Source organism: Trichoderma camerunense, assembly GCF_050948025.1.
Source record: "Trichoderma camerunense strain CBS 138272 chromosome Unknown V8C40scaffold_13, whole genome shotgun sequence".
Taxonomy (NCBI): Eukaryota; Fungi; Ascomycota; class Sordariomycetes; order Hypocreales; family Hypocreaceae; genus Trichoderma; species Trichoderma camerunense.
In genome coordinates, this window is record NW_028145357.1 from 236,090 (window position 1) to 257,374 (window position 21,285).

At 48.4% G+C, this 21,285-nt stretch overlaps 8 protein-coding genes across 8 annotated transcripts; 4 read left to right on the forward strand and 4 right to left on the reverse strand.

Moving 5' to 3' along the window:
* Positions 1–41: 41 nt before the first annotated feature.
* On the reverse strand, positions 42–2,020 carry V8C40DRAFT_280650 (uncharacterized protein; the record flags this gene model as incomplete). Its single annotated transcript, XM_083221429.1, has 2 exons — positions 42–1,920; positions 1,980–2,020. The coding sequence occupies 2 exons, from the start codon at positions 2,018–2,020 to the stop codon at positions 42–44; spliced, it is 1,920 nt and encodes a 639-aa protein (XP_083071113.1).
* Positions 2,021–3,589: 1,569 nt separating this feature from the next.
* V8C40DRAFT_267669 (Manganese/iron superoxide dismutase) lies at positions 3,590–4,490 on the reverse strand (the record flags this gene model as incomplete). The annotated part of the gene is made up of 3 exons (XM_083219871.1): positions 3,590–3,712; positions 3,777–4,244; positions 4,305–4,490. 3 exons carry the CDS (start codon positions 4,488–4,490, stop codon positions 3,590–3,592), a joined length of 777 nt encoding a protein of 258 aa, XP_083071114.1.
* A 542-nt stretch (positions 4,491–5,032) lies between these two features.
* V8C40DRAFT_267670 (uncharacterized protein) lies at positions 5,033–5,553 on the forward strand (the record flags this gene model as incomplete). The annotated part of the gene is made up of 2 exons (XM_083219872.1): positions 5,033–5,244; positions 5,301–5,553. 2 exons carry the CDS (start codon positions 5,033–5,035, stop codon positions 5,551–5,553), a joined length of 465 nt encoding a protein of 154 aa, XP_083071115.1.
* A 480-nt stretch (positions 5,554–6,033) lies between these two features.
* V8C40DRAFT_250083 (transcription factor domain-containing protein) lies at positions 6,034–8,597 on the forward strand. Its single transcript, XM_083216887.1, has 2 exons — positions 6,034–6,528; positions 6,581–8,597. The coding sequence occupies exons 1-2, from the start codon at positions 6,463–6,465 to the stop codon at positions 8,354–8,356; spliced, it is 1,842 nt and encodes a 613-aa protein (XP_083071116.1). The 5' UTR covers positions 6,034–6,462; the 3' UTR covers positions 8,357–8,597.
* V8C40DRAFT_51972 (SDR family NAD(P)-dependent oxidoreductase) lies at positions 8,423–9,450 on the reverse strand. The gene has a single exon (XM_083223071.1). The coding sequence runs from the start codon at positions 9,315–9,317 to the stop codon at positions 8,490–8,492; it is 828 nt and encodes a 275-aa protein (XP_083071117.1). The 5' UTR covers positions 9,318–9,450; the 3' UTR covers positions 8,423–8,489.
* Positions 9,451–10,118: 668 nt separating this feature from the next.
* On the forward strand, positions 10,119–15,561 carry V8C40DRAFT_250086 (ankyrin repeat-containing domain protein). Its single transcript, XM_083216888.1, has 3 exons — positions 10,119–11,505; positions 11,570–12,347; positions 12,404–15,561. The coding sequence occupies exons 1-3, from the start codon at positions 10,567–10,569 to the stop codon at positions 15,538–15,540; spliced, it is 4,854 nt and encodes a 1,617-aa protein (XP_083071118.1). The 5' UTR covers positions 10,119–10,566; the 3' UTR covers positions 15,541–15,561.
* A 1,268-nt stretch (positions 15,562–16,829) lies between these two features.
* On the forward strand, positions 16,830–18,531 carry V8C40DRAFT_267674 (uncharacterized protein; the record flags this gene model as incomplete). Its single annotated transcript, XM_083219873.1, has 4 exons — positions 16,830–17,690; positions 17,753–17,810; positions 17,898–18,344; positions 18,410–18,531. 4 exons carry the CDS (start codon positions 16,830–16,832, stop codon positions 18,529–18,531), a joined length of 1,488 nt encoding a protein of 495 aa, XP_083071119.1.
* A 202-nt stretch (positions 18,532–18,733) lies between these two features.
* V8C40DRAFT_52055 (Alpha/Beta hydrolase protein) lies at positions 18,734–20,319 on the reverse strand. Its single transcript, XM_083223072.1, has one exon. It carries the CDS (start codon positions 20,010–20,012, stop codon positions 19,056–19,058), a length of 957 nt encoding a protein of 318 aa, XP_083071120.1. The 5' UTR covers positions 20,013–20,319; the 3' UTR covers positions 18,734–19,055.
* Between the last annotated feature and the right edge of the window lie 966 nt (positions 20,320–21,285).

Sequence of the window (21,285 nt, forward strand, 5' to 3'; positions counted from 1 at the left end):
TTCATCTTTTCTCAGCATCATCAATCTTTGTAGTCCGGAATTTACCAAATTCTTCGGCCCCTGAATCCATAAGACGGCGGGAGCTCATACGACGGAATGTCATAAGACGGAGGCCCATACGAAGGCGGAACAGGGTATCCAGTAGACGAGCTCGAAGCAGTTGACGTGGTTGCGCTGCTTGAAGATAATTTCGTCGTAGTTGTTGTGTGAAAGGTGGTGGAAGTGGCTGAGGGCTGTGTGACGGCGTCGGCGGTGGATGCGTATGAGATGGTTGAACTTGGGGTGCTCGAATTTGAGGGTGAAGTGGAATAAGAAGATGAAAAATAAGATGTGGTGGATGTTTCGCTAGATGGGACGGAGTAGTGTGAGCTGCTTGATACTTTGGAAGTGGTTTCCGCTGCGGCGGAAGAGTCGATGGAGATGCTTGAGGGAGGGAGGATGTATGAACTGGTGCTAGTGCTGAGAGATGTTGACTGAGAAGAATATCCGGTTCCGGAGATTGTTGTTGTGGTGGTGGTGTTGGTTAGAGTGTAAATGTGAGATGGGCCTGTGGAAGATTCAGTGCAGGATGTGTATGTGGAGGAGTGGGATGTGTGAGTGGTTGTGGCGGGTGAAGCTGATGAGTCGGTAGATCCGACTGTTGTGGAAGAAGAGGACGAGGATGCAGATGAAGATATAGATGAGGTTGAAGATGAGGAAGAAGTGGAGGAGGATAATAAGGTTCCAGATGGTGTGGTTGTGTATCTCGTCGAGATACTTGAGGTAGACGGTTGACTGGTAGAACCCGTGGATGTTTCCGAGGATGATCCATTGGTAGAGGACCTAGTTGTAGACCCTGTTGACGAGGCGGTTGAAGATTCACTTCCTGAAGTCGTGGATGTTTTGGAAGGAATTATACCAGTGCTTGTAGAGGAGGTCTTTGATGTAGACTCTGTTGATGAAGCAGTTGAAGATTGACCACTGGAACTAGAGGATGTTCCTGAAGACGAGTGGCCTGTGGTGGTGGAGGTAGTTATTGGCTTAGACTCCGTGGAGGAAACAGTAGAGGATTTTCCAGTAGATTCAGTTGAGGATGCAGTCGAGGATACAGTCGAGGTTTTCCCGGTAGACTCAGACACGGTAGAGTATGCAGTTTGCGAGGAAGTCTCAGTCGTAGACTTGGTGGTGTCTGATGGAGTGTGACTATAACTTTCAGAGTGTGAGTTTCCTGGAACAGTCACAGTCTGTGTGATAGTCGACTTGAGCGTCGTCAAAGTCGTGCTATCAGAAGTTGTCGCTGATGCGCTTTCAGATTTGGTCACTGTAGAACTCCCAGATGTCGTCGCCGTTGTGCTGTCAAATGATGAAGGCGTCTCACGAGCCTGCGTTGTACTGGGAAATTTGAAAGTAGTCTCTCGACTAGAAGTTGACGTTGAAAGCGAGATGGAAGAGTGCAGAGAAGAAGAGGATGTGGATTGGGTGATTGAAGTGCTAGAGAGAATAGACGAATCTGTACTTCCTCTCGCAGTGAGGGATCCACAGTTGTATCCTTGGGAGCAGTTTGACGTGGTGGTTCCAGGGAGTTGGCTTGAGTCGGTGGTGGTGGTAGAAACTCCGGTAGTGGTGGAAGACGAAGTGCTGCTCGTGATTGTACCAGTAGTTGTGCTGGTACTGTAAGTGCTTGAAGACACCGATGGTATGGAATACGTAGATTGAGAAGAGCTTGAGCCGGACGAAACAGAACCAGTGGTAGATGTAGCAGTGGAAGTAGACTTGGACGCCGTCTCTGTCTCCGTTGTGGACGAAGTAGACAGAGTCAAGGAGGTAGTCGAAGTGCAGCTTGTCACCGTTGAATAGCACGACGAGGCACATGCCGTGACGGTCTCCGTCTTGGTGGTTGTCACAGTGACGGTGTGATCCGTTGCAGCAACAAGACTGGCGCTGCTATCATGTCAGCTTAAGGTCTTCTTCATCTTTCTTGAAACCCAGATCAAGCTTACCCAATGCCCATGAGGGTCAAGAGGATAATTTTCTTCACCATGGTGAAAGGTGTTGCAGCAACAGAGTGTTGTAACGAGAGTAGTGTAGCGAGTGACTATAAACGAAGGACTGTTTTGATCTGCGCCTTTGCTGTAAGAAGCAGAGACTTGGACATAAACCCCTGAGAGCTACCATCTTTTATATGTGTTAAGAGGTGCCTTACATCATGAAAAGGCCTCCAAGATCACTCAGGATGAGACAATGAGGTCCTCCCGTTCGAGTCCGTATTGCGGCTGCGTGCTCCCGTATCCCGACGGATTCGTACCGTACGCTCATTTCCGCTACACGTTACTCGAAATGATCGCCAATGTTCATCATTATGATTAGATGGTAGAATGATGTACTCTACGTCTGAAAACCACCATATGTCGAGTAACAGTCAGATTGTCTGTTCAACATTACTAGAACCGTTGGTTGGAGATCATAGCTGCCGTGAATCCGAAGCTATTGTTTCAATCAGGGACATGCTGATTGGTCGCACAGAATGCCACGAGCCGTCTAGCTACACAAGATGAGAGACATTTTCAGCTGCCGTGGACCGCAGGCTCTATCGTAACGGCCCCCTATAGATGGCATCTTGATCCTTTCTTCGGCATGTCCCTCTTTAGTTGTGAAAAGAATAAGAGTTAAATAAGCTATAGACCGGTAGGATGAATAAACGGCGGCTCCGCCACTTTATCGGGAAGCTTGACGAAAGAGATGCGTGTTTCCACCCACTGCTCGTGTTAAGATCTGGGTACCTGCATATATGCCGTATATCGAGCCTCAAAGCCCGATCATACTACTCCGAGTCCTTAGCCGAGTCAAGATCAAATAAGGAGTTGTTACCCACGTATGGAGTAGCTCAAGGCTGTCCAGTCCTGTTGCAAGATTAAACAGGAAGATCGATTCATCTCCATTTTGATGTGTGCTAATAGGAGAATATCTCCTTTATTTTTGATGATTATCGACTGAATCTTGCATTTTGTGCACATATTGATCATCGTATTAAGGCCTCACAACATATCTCTTCACCAACAGTATAGCACACCTCTCTGTTACGACATCACTTGTCTCAACATCGCCAGCTGGCATGGGTAAACACACAGAAAAGGTCTTAGACACGTGCGCAATTCCCAGGTGGCGCAGTATACCGTTACTGTTCGAAGTCGCATTAGAATAAACGACATTACGACAAGCCACCATCGCGTGGCTATACCGCATGGCCATGGTCGTTCTTGTTCGACTCGACGTGGTGCGATGGTGACACGCTAGCTGAAGAGGCAATCTAACATGCATGCCCCCATTGGGGAGATTCGTCTGATTACGCGATATTCCAAGCTCGTCACGTATAGAAAAGAGCTATGAGACGTACCGTACCTGAAGATAGCCATGTTTATGCGTTAGTAGTACAGCACAGCATCAGGTACACTATGTCACACAGTTAAGATGGTAAAAGGGGGATACGATCTATGCCGGTCACACATGGAAAGCATAAGGGATGGCACGTTTTATTTCATAATCTTCAAGATTCCTACAAGGAGCCTACCTCTGATTTGCCTCATAGCTCAAAGGACTCGGTTACACCATCTTACAAGGCAGCTTTGAGAATCTTGAAAGCGTCTTCACGGTCTCCCTTGAAACGCTCTTCAGCAGTTGCCCAGTTGATGACCTTCCAGATGTTCTCCACATATGCAGCTTTGCCATTGTAGTACTAAGCGATGAAAGTTTAGCCAGTCGTGATTAAATAAGAAGACCTTTGCGAAATGAAAGCTCACCTGCAGGTAGTATGCATGTTCCCACATGTCGATACCCAAGATCGGGACTTCTCCGCCAACGACGGGATCCTGGTCCTTTGTAGTCACGATTCGCAAGGTATTGCCATCTTTGACCAACCAGCCCCAGCCACTTCCTTGGAGGCCAAGCAGGGCTTTTCCCATCGCCTCCTTGAAACCATCCAAGCTGCCCCAGATCTTGTCTATTTCAGCAGTCAAGGTAGGGGCGCTGGAGGGGTTTGCGTCGGCGGATGAGGATGGTGACAGGTTCTTCCAGAATAGAGAATGGTTGATGTGGCCGCCACCGTTGAACTTTATGGCAGCCTGCAGGGCAATCTGTGAAGGGACGTCATTGGCTGTGATGGCGGTGGAATAGGTCTTGAGAGCGTTGTTCAGGTTGGTAACGTAGGCCTGGTGATGCTTGCTGTGGTGAAGCTCCATGATCTTCTCGGAGATGCTCGGCTGAAGGGCCTTGGGCATAGTTAGCAGGATGCAGCACCTTGATGGACCAGCAGCCTAAGGGGGGCTCACATCGTAGGCATATGGCAATGCCGGCAGTGAAAAAGTGCCAATAGACATTGTGGGCTCAAACGAATCGGTAAGAGGTTCTTGCATCTTGACACTGGCAAACTCGGGCTTTGAAGGATCTGAAGAAGAAGAGTAGCAACCAAGAGGCAGCAAAGAGAGAGCCGTCAGGAGAATAACCCGAGACGCCATTTTTGTCTATTTAACACGGCCTGAGAGGGGGTCAGCAAGGCGTGATCAACAATACCGCATGCGAATTACTAATGCAGCAAGCATCACGAATAGAATTCAGTCGTCATCCATGTACTCGTAAGTGGTTCTCCATCAAGGTTCTCGCTCAGATCATCGGGGATGTGCGTTGGAGATTCGGGAGCATTTCCGCTCAAACTTGCTCACCCAACGGTTACCGTATGGGGAAAGGAGGCGAGAAATGCGGCGCCATGATTGGGCCACTCGGCACCGTTTCAAAGTAGCTTACATTGAATGGCTCTGTATTATTCTTCTCAGCCACCGTTTGCGTCGCAAAGGGATGAGATGAGATGAGCCGCCTTGAAACAAGCTCGCAGGCGGCTTTGTCATGTGGCATGAACAGGGCCATTGAACGATTTGCAGAGCGCTTCTCTGTATATAAAGGCATTGTTTGGTTCTGCAACAGAGCCGAACCCACCAGCCCTTCTCACCAATTCTTTGGTATCAAAAAAGCACCCAACCAACACCACATCAATAAATCCATCATGTGCGGCCCAGAATTCACCAACAAGCCTCGTGGAGGTGCACTTGCTGCCCTCAGTTCGCCAGACGATGCCAGCCGGCTAAGAACCATTTGCGGCGACCTCGCTTTTCACACTCCCGGCCGCCCAGAGAGCAACGAGGCGACGCACGCGAGACTGACGCCAGACGCTGCTTACGACGCAAAAACACTATCAAATTTCCATGTTGTGATTCAGTAGGTGCTCACTTGAGGCCCCCGACGGGTTCGATGCAGCTAACTTGGCCACACAGTTCCAGCGGTGACTTGACGAGGAGGGTGGAAGATTGCGGCACGTTTCAGCAGTTTCAATTCCCTACGACGGCGGAATCATTCGACAAGGCTTTTATTGAACTGCCACTCGATAAACCGCTCTCGCTTGAGGTCGGCAACGATGGAATCATCGGTCGCCGAGTATCGCTGTATTCCCGCTCGGTTCCCAACCACGTAGTAGCCGAGGGCATCGTGGGATTCAATTTCCTCAGCATGGCTCAGCCATCTCTCTAGGTCATGCATTGAGATCAATCATGCATTGCCAAATATGTCAGAGACATCAAGGTTCTGATGGAGACACCGGCTAAGACACTTAGTGCAGGGCTGGCACTTGGCACCTCTATGGACAACCAGGAGGGTAATGGCCCGGACCGTTTGATATTGTGCGCGCTCTTCGAAAAGGAGTGTTCAAAAGAAGAGGAAAACTGAAAACAGGTTCCTTACCTATTATAGAAAGGATATATAGATGGCGATGAGTTTTGACGTTTGACAGGAGTCTGGAGTAACGGTATGGATAGGATTCAATTCCGGGACCCCGCAACGTGGCTTCACAATCACGTTAGAACTGTGGATTTTGACAAGCGGGATTCGGCAGCATAGTCTTGGAGCACTAACAATCAATTGAGAATTAAGACCCGGGTTTAAAGGTTTTCTCCGGTAGGATGAAGATGTTATTCAACATGAATCGTTTGCAATGTCGAGATGAGATGGACAATGGCGTTTACGCTTTAATCCGCGAAGGATCACGACCCCGAGTGCCGAACCGGAGACTTTCATGTCCGAAATCCTCATGAGACAAACAGTACATGTACCTGGGGCTAGCGTCATCTGCACCTTTGACAGGATGTAAGCATCAACAATTTGCATTCTCGTCAGCATCACACCATGATATTTTCCCCCATCAGATACCATCTCTTCGAAAGTACGTGCATTTGGCCCAAGGAGAAGAGAAACGACAAACGACAACTACCGGGGCTTGTGTCGCCCTACAATGACACAAGTCTCATTGGCGGAGTTAGGAGTCAAATATCCGAAGCCGCCTTACGTGATCATCAAAGGATCAGAGCTGCATTCGAGATCGCAACTACAGAGACAGACAAGCTTTAGACCTTCACATTTTGTTTTTAAATATTGAAACGCATCATGTCAACTCCAGCTAAGCCTCAAAACGTGTGTCGGGGATGCAGATCAAGAAAGAAGCGATGCGATGTGAGACTCACAAAGAGCAACCAACAACCGCCTTACTAATACACAATACCAGGGCAGCCGACCGTCTTGCTCATCTTGTTCCACCAGAGGTGAGCTCTGTTACTATGAGAGAAGCAACAGACACAATATCCGTCATGGACAAGTTTTGGGCCGTACAAATGGAAACACACATCGTGATTCCGGGCTTCCAACCTGGAACTCCTGGCCGATTGACGAGATCGACGCGTTGCTGGGGCTTGAAACCAGTGAGGTTGCTCCGCCACTGGAAGATTCGTTTGAGTGGATGTTGTCAAGCAATGAGCCTCTAACAATTGACGTAAATACTTGTCGCCCGGAAAGACAGAATCCTATTGTAGCTCAACCTGCTGAACTGCCAACACCGCCAGCATTGGACCCGAAGTTACCGGAGTTGCCAGAGCTACCAGACATATTGCAGTTAGTCGAGTTGTTCTTTGAAAAGTTCTACCGTTACTTTCCTATACTTCACAAAGAAGCCATACTATCCGCCCTCAAATCACACGGGGCAGAGGGGATTCCACCAGTTTTGCTCTATGCAATCATTGCTGTTTCAGCAAATTCCCATCCCAACCAACGGTTTCGCAAATTACAACAGATCTGGTATGAAGAAGCCAAGTGTCGAGTTTCAAGAGAGATACGACAACCGGACCACGTGCTTCAAACAATGCAAGCTGCCGTCCTGGTCATCTATCTTGGGCTGGCATATGTCGACTATTCAACCTCGATAGTGATGCTCGGCGAAGCTTGGAGGAAAACTGTTGCCATTGGCTTTGGCGACAGCTTGCGAAACATGATTGTGAAGACCCTAGGAACTCAAGAGAAAGCAAAGTGGATAGAGAAGGAAGAGATTATCAGAATCTCATGGATTCTCTTCATCATGGATCGTGGAATGTGCTTTCCGATTGGATTGATGCATGCGATTGATGATCGGAGGATGAAGATTGAGCTTCCAATGGCGGAACGTGACTTTCAGTCCGACCAGGTGCCCGCGCCTCGATGCCCGAACCGGTTTACTTATAATATGGACAATCTGATTGCAGCACTGAGAGACAGGAGCTCACAAGGCTCGGCAACCCAGCTGCAGTATCTCATTCTAGGATACGCAATGCTAGGGCGCATTAGCGAAGCGCTCGATCCTGCTGCTGACGACGACGAGGATGGGCGCAAAGAGCGAATAGATAACCTCTGCACGCAACTCGCCAAGATTCGACTGATGCTTCCTCGTTCTGCCACAGAGCTCTCGATGGCCAATTACGACGAGTTTATAGAAGTGATTTGGCTCAACGTCATCTTGAATGCATGCACAATTCTTTTGCATCACCGCCCCCTTCAAGAGGGAGAATCCCTCGACGATGCGGGAACAGAGTTGGCTGAGAATTGGCCGCTTTGTGTCGCTGCTGCACGGAACACGATATCCGTTCTTCGAGATGCCTCTCGAGTATCCGTCGACTTTGTGAGCAACGCGCACTTCCCGTGTCTGTTGTTCACTAGTTGCAGGATCCTCATGACAGAATACTTTTGCCCTTCGAGGTATGACGAAAAAGCCAAAACGATGGATAATGTTGATTCGACCCCAGCTCGCGACCCGAAGCTACGTGAAGACCTGGAGGTTGTTACCATGACGTTTTTCAGAATGAGAGAAGTGTGGCAAGGTCTAGGTCAGAAGTTTAGCAAAGGAATGCACTTTTACCTGCACCAAGGGGAAGATTTCGCGCGCAAGACAAAAGCCGGCGGTGCGCGGAGTCTGCTCGGGGTATGCGACAGCTGGACCGTAATCCCAGATGACTATGAGCTCACTATTCCAAGTTGAAGAGAATGAACATGAACATGGCTTGTTAAAGATCAATGTTTTTGGGGGGAGTCTATTGCATATCTATGGCTTAATGAGGTTTCGGTATCACACACCTTTTCACATACAACCTCCATATCACAGCTTGATTCCCTTAGAGTACGAGCTGAGTCTTGGTATCTCCAACAAGACGACCTCCAGTAGTCTCAATAATCGCCCCCGTGGCAAAAGAATCCTTCATCAAATAGACGTAAGCCTCAGCTACTTCTTGCGGCGAAGCAATCGTGCCCGTGATGGTCTCCTTCCTGAAGCTGTCTAGCACTGCCTCCCTGTGCTCCTTTGGGATCATGTCCAGCAGCTCCGTTTCAACGCCGCCGAGCATCACACAGTTGCATCTCACAGGCCGCAGATCGACCGCAAGACCACGCGAAAGGCCCTCAGTAGCGCCTCCAGCGGCAGCAATGATGGACCAGTTGGGTAGCGGGCGCCAGGTGTTTGTTCCGCCAGTCAGGGTGAATGAGCTTTTCACTCCCTGGTTGATATACTTGTTCAAGTACTTTGCAATGATAATGGCGCCGGTGTTACGGACTTGAGAAGTGGCGTGGATCTTCTCGACAGTTACGTCGCTTAGACCGCCGGTGTTTAGAGCATCGCCGGCTGTGTGGACAACATGGTCGAGCTTCCCATCCTTGGTCGCGAATTCCAAGAGCTGGACAACCTGTTCTTCAATGGTAGCGGGGTTTCCGAGATTGCACGTCTTGGCAGATAGTAGCTTGTCCGCATCTCCGAGGTTGGCTGCCTTGATGTGCTCCTTGAGACGAGAGACGGCGTTGTCCAGCTTGGATTGGTTGGAGCTGCTGATGATGACTTGGGCGCCGTGTTCGAGAGCTGCTTCGGCAACGCAGAAGCCTACGCCGGAAGAGCCGCCGAGGACAAGGACCCGGTGGCCTTGAAGCTTGTTGACGTATTTGAGGACGGCCATGGTGATGCTAATGGTGTAAGTGAAGGGGTGATCGAAGTTTTGCTGTGAGAGTATTGTATACAAGAAACTAGATATGCTGATTGCAGTAGCGTCTACATCTTGGTTGGATCAACTCTTCTATATATACTTACAATCACTCATAGTGACTTTCCGTGTTATATCCAATGTCCTTCATATCTCCGTCTTGGTGGAGCTTGTCGGCGCTTTGTCTTAGCGGCGGCGACGGACCGCTAGCGTCGCCGCTCTGATCGGATCTGCTCGATTGGATGCTGACCAGCCGGAGGATTAGAAATAGAAGACGTTGTGGAATGAATAAGGCTATGTGGGTGGCCGATTCAGTTGTATTAGAGGCAAAAGGCTTTATAAGTCGAAAAGATCATGGTCAGAGGTACATAAATTTCCCGAGCTGGCGAAGCTGGTCCTTTCTGCAGAGCTGTTCGCCGGCCATGTATAGAAACAAACAGCTGTATATACGTATACGGAGTATACTCATGGTATATCACAAGGAGAGAGACCATGCCTCTGTACTCATTCCTCTGCGATCTGTGAGGTAACACTCAACAGCAGAGAGAGTAAGAGTTGCTCATTTGATGAACTCCTCGCTCCTACTGTTCGGACGTCTATTGATTAACTGTACTATGGATGATGGGAAGAGCTCAGCCGAATGTTACATTCATGAAGAGGGGTTCCCCGCAACGGTACATACCCTTGCATTACCATTGTCAATGTACGCATACTGGTCCAGTAGTACCTGTCAGGGCGCAATGCTGCGTTCATGTGTTTCGGACATGACAAGGCTCGGTGGCGTTGCCTGAGAATGAGGCTGCACAGCCTTGGAAGCCTTTTTAATCCCCAGCAGTTGGCCAGCGCGCAAACCTGACAACTTCCTAACTTCATGTTACTAGCCTCAATCCTCCCTTGAATACTGCACGCTCACCAATCCTACCCCAGCCTGACGTGGAGGCCTCACAAATCATTGGATCTCCAACGTGCCGACAACTTCAATATTCCCATATCTTGCCGGTCAAAGGTTCATAGGCAGAATTATCTACCGCTCCGACTGCTGAGGGAGCTGAAAATCCTGGACTTAGACTTGATGGTGCATGCAGATGAAATTGCCTCGCTTTTTGCGCCCCAGGTGTGAGATTACACGTAAGGTGCCCTGTGGACTTGTTGAGCGGCATAGAGAGGTGATCAAAACATCTCACCTACCGGCTGGCACAACTTAGTCGCCAAGTTGAGGCTTCGAATGTCCAGCTATAAAGCCACAGACTATACGGTAGGATGGATTTGCGCTCTCCCTCTCGAGCGCGCCACGGCAGAGGCGATGCTAGACTGCAAACATGGAGGTTCAAAAAGCAGCCAGTACACGCTCGGCCGTATCGGTGACCATAACGTTGTTATTGCCTGTCTACCAGCAGGTTTGACCGGCACCAATGCCGCTGCCACCGTCGCTGCCAAGCTGATGTTGCAGTTTACGTCTATCCGATTTGGTCTTTTGGTAGGCATTGGAGGAGGAGTTCCGAGCAGAGAATCCGATATACGGCTCGGAGATGTAGTGGTCAGTCAGCCGCGTAACGGATATGGTGGAGTGGTCCAGTATGACTTTGGGAAAACTCGTCCTGGAGAGTTCGAAACGACTGGCTTTCTCAATACACCTCCGATTGTCCTGTTGAATGCACTGTCAAAGATACAAGCGGATCATCTGTCTGGAAATAGCAAGTTTTCGCAATACCTGCAGAGGATAACTCACCAGCTTGGGGTCATGCCTGACGACACCAAGATTGACATGTTGTTTGACTCGAGCTATGAGCATGTGGATGGGCCAACATGCGAGAATTGCGACGACGGGCAACTGGTACACAGAAAGCCTCGGAACCAAGACATCGTTATTCACTACGGCACAGTGGCCTCCGGAAATCAGGTGATAAGAGATGGCATTACTAGAGATAAACTAAGCTCGAAGCTCGGAGGGATCCTTTGTTTTGAGATGGAAGCAGCGGGACTTATGAACAGCTTCCCTTGTTTGGTCATACGAGGTATTTGCGACTATGCGGATTCACACAAGAACAAGGCCTGGCAACCTTATGCTGCGTCAGCTGCAGCTTCTTATGCTAGAGAAGTTTTGGCGGCCGTTCACGCAGATCAACCACCCGTGGCTCGCATAGCCGACGACACTACAAAGACTGTATGATTGTATCATTCTCACGATGGGAAGAAAGCTTGAGACTGACTTCATTTCTCGTTCATAGGAGATGCTTCGAGCTGAGATTGATTCCAATATTGATACCGTGGATTTGAGTTGGTTTCTCTCCGTTTTGCCAGCTATTGATCAAGGAGAATATAATTTCGACAATCTATCGCCAGATTTAGAGAATCCAGAATACTACTGGATTTTCCGAAATGCGGATTATAAAGAATGGGACGCCGGTGACTCTTCCCGAATCCTGTGGCTAACTGGGCCACCCGAGTGTAACATACGCAAAGCGACGTCCCTCATCTTACGTCGAGAGATGGAGAAGTCTTCAAAGACACAGCGGCTCGTGTTGCACTTCTTCTGCTCCGCGGCCTCGGTAAAAGGATCATCTATCGCAATCTTCATCAGAGCTCTTGCCCATCAAATTGTCTTAACTTCACCACAGACTCGACAGATGTCAATCATTCGCAAATTTCTGAGGACCATTTTGAGTAATATTTTCACAAGAACGTCTCCAAATCTAATGCAACGGTTCTCATTAAGGGACTCGAATTCTAATATAAAGAACTTACTCGAGTCTCCAGATGACAGCTTATGGGCAGCTCTATGGGCCATCATGCCGACAGAACAGAGTCCGGAATTATCTATCGTCATTGATGGAATTGAACATATTCGCGACCGGAGAGGTAAATTCGTTCGGAGAATCCGCGAATTTGTCGAGGATCTACAACGAACGTCAAAGGCCAAGATTCTACTCACTAGTGGCCTAGAACCTGATACTGCGCAAATATTCAATGGCTTGCCTCATATCGAATTTGATAAAGAAAGAAAAGGTCTGATTACAGATCCTGTATCTATACGCCGCTGAATCTGCTCTAACATACTATAGAATGTCTTTCCAGCCTTTGCTTCGTCAACACACGCTTTAGCAAAATCGTAAAGGCATCCGAGGGCACCTTTGAGTGGCTCTGGGAACACGCTCAATACAATGCATGGTCAAAACCAAGCGTCTCCCGTGTGTTGCTGATCCAAGGAAAACCTGGGAGTGGGAAAAGCACTCTTACACGGTATTTCAATGAACACATACTTGAACGAGAACCAGCCGCAGATTCGGCCGTCATAGCCAGATTCTTTTACAGCTATAGGGAGGATATTCTTCAAAGAAGCCATTACAACATGCTACGGTCCATCATCCATGACATCTTATATCAGGATGAAGCCTTCTTTTATCATATACAACCAGAGTATCGTCTCCAGCCTCGTAGGGACACTGGCGTCGAGTGGGAATATGAGTCGTTAAAACGTGTTCTCATATGTTTACGCGACTACTCCTTACAGCGGCCACTCTATCTAATTATCGATGCAGTGGACGAATCTGAATACGAGGATAGACGCAATATTCTCAAACTTTTGTTTCAACTTTGTGCGGAGATGAAACATGGTGTCGTGAAAGTATTCATAACCAGCCGGCCAGTGGAACAGCTTGACATCCGCCAGAAGAATATAAATAACATAATACAGCTACACGAAGAGACCGTGTCTGACATTTCCCGTTTCGCGCGCTCTATGCTAGACGACCTGCACATCTCGCGTCTCCTCGCTAAAGCTACGGACTTCATTATTAAGAACGCACACGGGGTGTTCCTATGGGTTAAACTCGTTGGAGATCGACTAAAAGCTTCTATAGAGGTTGGCGACTCTGAAGATGTCATTTTTCAATATCTCGAACAGCTTCCAATCGAATTGGACGACTTCTACATGCTGATGTTTAAGAATTTGAGCGAGAACAAACCATATATTCCAGAATCAAAAACAATGTTCCAAATTGTTCTCTGGGCAGTGCGACCTCTGACGGTAAACGAGTTACTGCACGCCTTGGCCATGTCGCGTGTTGCCGATATCGAATCTGACCTTTCCGATGATGTCTTTGACGGACGAATTCCAACCAAGACACGCATCACTCATTGCGGAGGAAATTTCTTGGAAGTCAAGCAGCCTAATGACGCTTCATTATCAAATGCCCGCCCCAGCACTTCGTACCGTCGAACTAATAAGTCTATGGGGAATGAGGTTGTTCAGGCCATGCATCAAACCGTGCGCGATTTCTTCCTCAGCCCCAGCGGATGCGTAGCAAACTCAGAGTTGCGAATGAGCAGTGACGACGACGCTCACATCTTCATGTCTAAAATCTGTATTCGCTATCTCATGCTCTGCGTTGCCTGCACTACGTTAGCAAAGACACTACCTACTCCCGAATCGTGGACTTTGGAGCACTTTTATGAGTACGCCAAATATTTGCAAAAAAGACCGTTTGCAAAATATGCTCTGTGTTTCCTTAAGTATCATATGAGTCACTGTCATCAAGACGCAAGCGTTCCGTATCTTGCTATTCGGTTAACAAAGAGCCTGACCGGCAAACCATCGTCTTACTTGTTGGACAGCTGGGTACTATCGAATATGGGGACAAGGATCCAAGGCTCATATGCCAATGAGCACGAAAGAAAAGCAATCGAATTCAGGGCTCAAGCCTTACACGCCGCAGTTTGGAATGACTTTCCTGTTGCCGTCGAGATCTTGTTGACAGCTGGGACCAACATCAACTCGAGGTGCGAGAAAGAGCGCACATTTCTGTCATTGGCAGCTGAAAGAGGGCACGAAGCCATTATAGAGTTGCTACTCGCACATCATGGTATTGAGGCTGATACAAAAGATATAGATGGGCGGACGCCGCTCTCGTGGGCTGCAGAAAAGGGCCACAGTATGATTACGGAAATGCTGCTGGCACGCAATGATGTTGCGCCCGACTCAAAAGATATGGATGAGCGGACACCGCTATCTTGGGCTTCCGAACAAGGGCATGAATCTATAGTACAAATGCTACTTGCTTGCAATGACGTTGACGCTGATTCTATAGATAAATCGCAACGAACACCGCTCTCAAGGGCGGCGAAAAAGGGACATAAGATCATCGTCAACATGTTGATCCAGCATAATGTTATTGCTAATTCAAAAGATGAACACGACCGGACACCGCTATGGTTGGCAGCAGAACAAGGACATGAAGGAATAGTAGAGTTGTTGCTTGCATTGAACAACAGCGAAGCCGATGAAAGCGATAGATATGGACGAACAGCACTGTCGCGAGCGGCTGGGCGAGGGCGCGATACCATTGTGAAACTTTTGCTCAACCGCAACATCGCCGAAGCAGACTCAAAAGACCAATATAACCGGACGCCTTTATCATGGGCAGCTCGGCAAGGGCATGACATCATAGTGAAATTACTACTTGAACGCCACGATGTCGAGCCAGACTCGAAGGACTTTGACGGCAGGACGCCGTTGTCATGGGCGGCGTGGCATGGGCAACACAATGTAGTCAGGCTACTTCTTGACCACCAAAATGGCGTTCAAGTAACGTCAGAAAAGAAAAATAAACGAAAGCTGTTGCTATCGAAGTTTGCACGGTATTACAAAGGCGCCAAGAAGCACTTAACTGGCCGCAAAGGCGTCGAAGCCGATTCAAGAGACGATTATGGCCAAACGCCATTATCCCGAGCCACTGAGCAAGGACATGAAGCCGTGGTAAAGCTGCTGCTTGATCGCAAAGACGTCGAAATCAATTCAAGAGACACGAAAGGGTGGACACCTTTATCCTGGGCGGCTGATCAAGGGCACCATGATGTAGTAAAGCTATTGCTTACTTATAAGAAGATTGAAGTCGACTCCAGAGATACTTCTAGACGAACACCTTTGTCTCGAGCAGCTGAACATGGGCATCGGGACGTGATGGAGTTATTGCTTTCCCGCAATGAGGTTGACGTTAATTCGAGGGACGAGGATGGATGGACACCACTATTCTGGGCAGCTAGGCATGGGCATCAGGCTGTGGTGAAGCTTCTTCTTACACATAAGGGTGTGAAGACTGATATAAGAGATGTATCTGGACGGACGCCGTTATCATTGGCTACCCGAAATGGACATGAGGAGGTGAAACATTTGCTTGGTGCAACTCCTATCATTTCATGAAAGCGGTATGTAGAAACAGGGCATAGTAATAATGTATTAAATCGCTATTTACTTCGTTACCCTTTATCGCCTATTCGTATTCAGTCCTTGGTAATGACGCTTCTCCAATATCCAGACTTTCATACCAGTATTTACAGGTATTGTCGGTAATTAAATCTGACAATCGGCAGTGCGATTAAAGACGTTGACCCTATCTCTTTCATACCCCAGTAAACTGTCAGCCCAATAAGCCGGATTGGTTACCATTTATTCAGGGGTAGACTAAAGACAGCAACTTTCGACGAAACTAGCTCAACCGTTTCTGCTTTACTCGTATTTTCCGAACTTACATATGGCCAGCCCGTGTTGTAGTTAGTTCGGCAATTCACGAACGACCCGATACGAATCATTTTGCTCATTCTTGTCTTGTCGAATTGCAAAACAGACTAGGTGTTAATGCTTACAGAGCGCTAAGAGAGCAAGTGGGGGACAGAAAAAGCGAGACCGCAAAATGAATAAGTGCATATATGTAACAATATAGGCACCTAATTAGTGTATTAAACTAGCACAGTATAAAAATAATACTAACCAGTAGATAAATATAAATATAATAGCAGTTACTGAAGAAATATATATATAGTAGCAGTTATTAAAGAAATATAAATATAGCAGCAGTTACTAAGAAATATAGATATAATAGCAGTTACTAGAGAAATATAGATATAGTACTCGTAGCAGATGCTTAGAGTTAGGATTTGTAGGCGTATTATTCAAGGCGCATGTGTTCGTAATCTTCTCAGTCTCGGTCTTTCTGTCCCCCGCTTGGAGAGCTTGACAATGTGGCGCCCAGCGATAACATACCAACAGCGAGCTATTGTGAATCCTTCAGCAAGAACTTGCTTATGAGTGAGCGATGGAATTCGTTTTCCCTAATTCGCCATGCGGGGTGCCAATGATGAGAGCAGTATCATATTTATAGATGCATTAAGAACCAACAGCTATAACGCGGTTGCCCTTCGTTGGTTCAATGCTTGGTCATATACTATCCTGCTCTCGGCGGAATTCCAGGACGCGAATTGAATCCCATGTACTCGTATGCGATAAGTGTCAAGCCCCCCCTAAGCGCTAATCACGGGTGAATGAAATTAAGTTCAGAGTGTTCATCAAGTTATCAGCTGATGACATCCAAGGAGAAGTCCTCATATATAGTTAGACGATAGGAATGAAATAGAGCACAAATCCATTGACATATTGTTTCACTCATATCTAACAGGATTGCTGTTGTGACGTACATCTGGAACAGCGACATCATGAGCATCAAGGCGAAATCCTTCAGCGAAAAGATCATTCCTCTCTCGGCCAAAGACCAATGGCGACCCATTGACAACATCCGCTCGTTGGTCTTCATCGTTGTCCGCGATATTCTAGATGGCGAACTCATGAGAGCGTCTCTAGATAAGCTGATTAGGAGCCATATGCCCATCCTTGGAGCACGAATCAAGCCCAGCGGAGTCGACGGCTTACTTCAATATCATCTCATCACTCCCTTCCCTGATAATCACGAAATCTTCGGCTGGTCCACCAGCAATGTTGCTTCAACGCTCGAAGAAGCCAATCTTGTGCCAGAACATAACTCACAAAGAGGCATCACCATCTTGCAAGATGTGACCGTCATGGAACGGCGTTGGATACCATCCGACTGGCCCGTCAGACGCGACCAGGACAAGCCAGACACGCCACTCTTGCTCGTCCATCTCACATATTACAAAGATGCCACCATCATTTCGCTCAATTTACTACACTGTGTAAGCGACCAGATGGGCTTTGGCAGCCTCATCACTTCCTGGATAGATGTCATGAAGGGCAAAGAACCCCAGCCTTTTATCGAACTGCCCGAAGATGGCCTCGACGGTGACAAAGACATTACCTTCAAGGAGCTTCACAAAAAATACGCATATCGGTTGAAAACTAAGAGAGAACGGGCAGAAGTACTGATAGGAATTGTCCCCGAGCTCGTTGCTCGTCCAAAAGAGACGAGATGCACTATTTTCATACCTGTGGGTATAGTCAATGGGTTACGGGACAAATGGAGGAAAGAATTAAAGGCAAAACACGGCTCTGATGCAGCGAATATTACAAATGGAGATGTGCTTGTCGGGATTGTAGCCAAGGTACGTGATGCTTACTCACATGATGGAATATCTGGATGCTAATGCCATCCTTGATCATCTAGTTCGCCAACATGCACCGTAAAAAGCCCAAGAAGCAAGTCGTCACCGGTCCAGTAAACCGTAAGTATTCTCATATTTACAAGACACACATATATGTAATGTGACGCCCTTCTCCATCACAACCCAACTAACACCAATGTTTGCCAGTCCGCGGCTACCATCCTCTCCTCCCCAAAAACACCCCCTACCTCCACAACGCCCTCATCTTCGCCGTCAGCCACACAGCAATCAGCCGTTCCAAACCCCCAACATCCGAAATCGCCTACGGGCAACGCCTCGCCGTGCTCGACACCCTCAAGCCAGACAATATGGAGCGCGGCCTAGCAGTTACACGAGAACTCCGTCGGAGGAACATTCCCATGCACATCTGCGAGCCGTGGGAGTTCAGCTACGGACCGACGAATTGGTGCAACGCGTGGCATGGCATCGAGTTCTCCGTAGCCAGCGCAAACAAGATGGGGGAAGAAGTTTCTGAGAGAAAAGACAGCGCAGTTGCTGAAAGGAAAGACAGTGATGATGCGAAGACGATGGACGGGAGTGATTCATCGCCTATTATTCTGGGACATTCGTCGGAACGGAACCATCCTAATCGACGTAAGTGGTTCATCTCCTTGATTTAAACGGTTCATTAATTTTTCTGACTTGATTTGTGTGTTTAGTGAGTGCTTTTATCATGTCAAAGGCCGAAGGAGGATATTGGGTCGATTTTGCGGCGCCGAATAAGGGCATGGCGGCCGTAAAGGCTCTTTTAGAGAGAGATCCTAACCTGGAGACGATATGAGGTTGCTTGCGTGTTTTTGTTTTAACTAGATGGCCTTGATATAATACCCAGTTCGATTTGGTTGAAGAAATATTTCAGAGTGGACGATTAGGAGATGCTTCATCGTGTAGATGGATGTTGATTTGCGCTTTTCATATACAGCAGGAGTACAGATACCGTCTAATGACGCATCAAATGCTTGAAGAAGCATCCTCCATTATGTAAAGGACTTGCTGGACATTCTTACTCAAAGGGCACGGTGCAAGTAAAAGGAAGATATGGGATGAATCTGATGCTTCTGATATATAGCAAGGGATATCAAGTAATAACCAATCCACACGGCCGTAACCGCAACCACTCTCTGAGTAAAGCTACCGCCAGAGAGGAAAAAAGAATAGCAATGTTGCAACCCTAACTCCGGCTAAATGCATTCCAACTTAAGCAGGTATAACAACCAAACCAATGCTCCAATGCTTGAAACAGATCAAAAGAAAAATATGCCAACGCCTAGAAACCATGCATGCTTTGCTCTCGCTTCTCTCTCTCTACCAGCCATCTCCAAACGTCATCATCTGCGAACACTCCTCTAGCCTATCAAGGCCCTTCTTGATGGTCCTCGTCATGGCATCTATCCTCTCAAACGCAAACATGTCAAAGTGGTGACCGTCCACATCAAACACGTCGCAAAACATGTCGTCGTCGTAATCGCCCCAGCCGAGCAACTCGTCTTCCCGGTTCAGGTCTAGCCCAACCATGCGACCGTCCTTTGCCGGCACGTATTCCTTTGCGCGCAGCAACACCACCCGCGGCCGTCGGTTGTAGAGTCTGCCAGACCACTCGGGAAGACGCCATTGTCGGACCATGCGCACAGCCTCGGCCATGCATCGCCTGGAGTGGATCTGGTTCTGTGTCAGGCCCTCTCGATCTGTCGCAGCTTCGTCCGACGATGTGTCTTCTTCGCTGGAGGACTCGTCGTCGACCTTGAGGCCACGAATCTTGATTTTGGGCATTTCGACGTCGGGAAACCGCTTGACCGGAGGTCCGGATGTGGGAACGAGAGGGACGTAGCCTGTAGACCTGGACTTGCCCGGGTAGATGCTGTCGATCATGAGGATGCCCGACACTCGCACGACGTCGTCGTCTGCAAGCTGCCGCGCAACCTCCATGCTCAGCAGGCCACCCAAGCTCCAACCACCGAGCATGATGCTGATTGTGCCGTCGTGATTCCTTCGCCTGGCGGGAAATTCGTCTTCCTGCACCGTCTGTCGGATCCATTTTGCATAGGTGCGGCCCATCTCGGGGATGCCGCCCTCGAAGACCTCGCCGGTGTAAAAGTAGGGGTTGTGGACGCCATAGACGTAGCGACCGAGAATCTCCAGGCAGTGATAGGCAAAGGTGGTGCCGCCACCATCGTGGATGAGGAAGACGGGCGTGTTGTATGAGGGCTGATCTGGCCGAGCCCAGTCTTCCGGCTGGATCAGCTCTGGGTTGGGACCGCGCATTGTTGGTGGATGGCTATCGATAAGCCTGAGCTGAGCTGGTCGTTTTGTTGAGACGCGCCAAGAACAGAGACAAAGACAGTAACTGAGAGATCGGCGACAGATTGAAGAGGAGAGAAACAGTTGCTGGAGAGGACAGCAGAGACAGAAATAGTAATGGAAAAGTCAAAATCACAATAAACAAGCTCGAATGACTGCAAACGGCCCAAGTTCCGGTTCCCCAGGGTCCAGCAATTAGCCTCGCTTATCAGTGGATCTCAAGCCGGGCGTTGTTGGGGTGAAGCCGCAGTTGTGCAGGCGAGGCTAAAATCTCAACGGTTTTGCTGCTTCACAAAAGCTCTCCGTAACCAAACAAACACCTGACCGGTTTGCGGCGGAAGAGAAAATAGCAGCTTTAAGGCAGATAAAATCACCCGAAGCCGAATGAATAGAAAAAATATCTCTCATTCGGCGATTTTTAATCACACAAGACAAGTGAAAAATGAAACGGCCCCCCGTAAGCCGGCGAATTTAACGGGCCAAGGGAGCCGGTCTAGACGAAGTCAATAGACGAGCCTCGATAGGATTTTTGTTGGGTCCACCGAAGAACTCCGAGACGTCACCCTGACCAATGTAAATGCTAGTAGCAGCAGTGGTTCTTGTTCTATTTGCGGGGGATCAACGATGCCAGATGGATGATATGAGAGGAGAACAAGACGAAGCCAAGTACGAAGTACATAGAAGAAGGGAATGCAAACGGAAAGCTGGCGTTTGTCGAGGGCTTTTTAAGCTCGCGGCTGGCTTGAGGAGGCATTTGCGCATCTGTGATCTGACAAGCAGTAATGCGGAGCAAATACTACTCATTGCCGAGCATCCAGGGATCTGGCTGACGGGATGTAATGGCTATGCTTCAACTGCCTGGCATGGTAGGGATTCTCTCGATTGTGCCATGTGAGCCGCCTTGTGTCAATTCAATCGAGCTTCTGAGACCCTTGTGCGAATCTAAGCACAAATGTCCCCCGAGATGCATCGTGCAGATGGAATCGTGTGTCGTCTTCGGAGTCCGAACTCAAAGAAAGTCCCAGAAGAATGGCTGAATCCTGGGGGAACAATTGGTCCTCGCAACTATAATCCTCCGGACTCACACACTCACACATGCCCCAGACTCTGGCACCAACCAAGATTGCGCGATTGACAACTCATCTCCTGCATATGTGTGTCCCGTCCTCTCTGCATCTCTGCATCTCTGTACGCACAAACAAGGTATTGCCACTGGTATGCGATTCACCCAACAAAA

Bases quoted from the DNA above. Each gene is read 5' to 3' on its own strand.
- V8C40DRAFT_250083 (XM_083216887.1), top strand. From the start codon at position 6,463: ATGTCAACTCCAGCTAAGCCTCAAAACGTGTGTCGGGGATGCAGATCA. The intron at 6,529-6,580 runs GTGAGACTCACA...ACACAATACCAG, and splicing joins CAAGAAAGAAGCGATGCGAT to GGCAGCCGACCGTCTTGCTC.
- V8C40DRAFT_51972 (XM_083223071.1), bottom strand. From the start codon at position 9,317: ATGGCCGTCCTCAAATACGTCAACAAGCTTCAAGGCCACCGGGTCCTT.
- V8C40DRAFT_250086 (XM_083216888.1), top strand. From the start codon at position 10,567: ATGTCCAGCTATAAAGCCACAGACTATACGGTAGGATGGATTTGCGCT. The intron at 11,506-11,569 runs GTATGATTGTAT...TCTCGTTCATAG, and splicing joins CCGACGACACTACAAAGACT to GAGATGCTTCGAGCTGAGAT. The intron at 12,348-12,403 runs GTCTGATTACAG...AACATACTATAG, and splicing joins ATTTGATAAAGAAAGAAAAG to AATGTCTTTCCAGCCTTTGC.
- V8C40DRAFT_52055 (XM_083223072.1), bottom strand. From the start codon at position 20,012: ATGCGCGGTCCCAACCCAGAGCTGATCCAGCCGGAAGACTGGGCTCGG.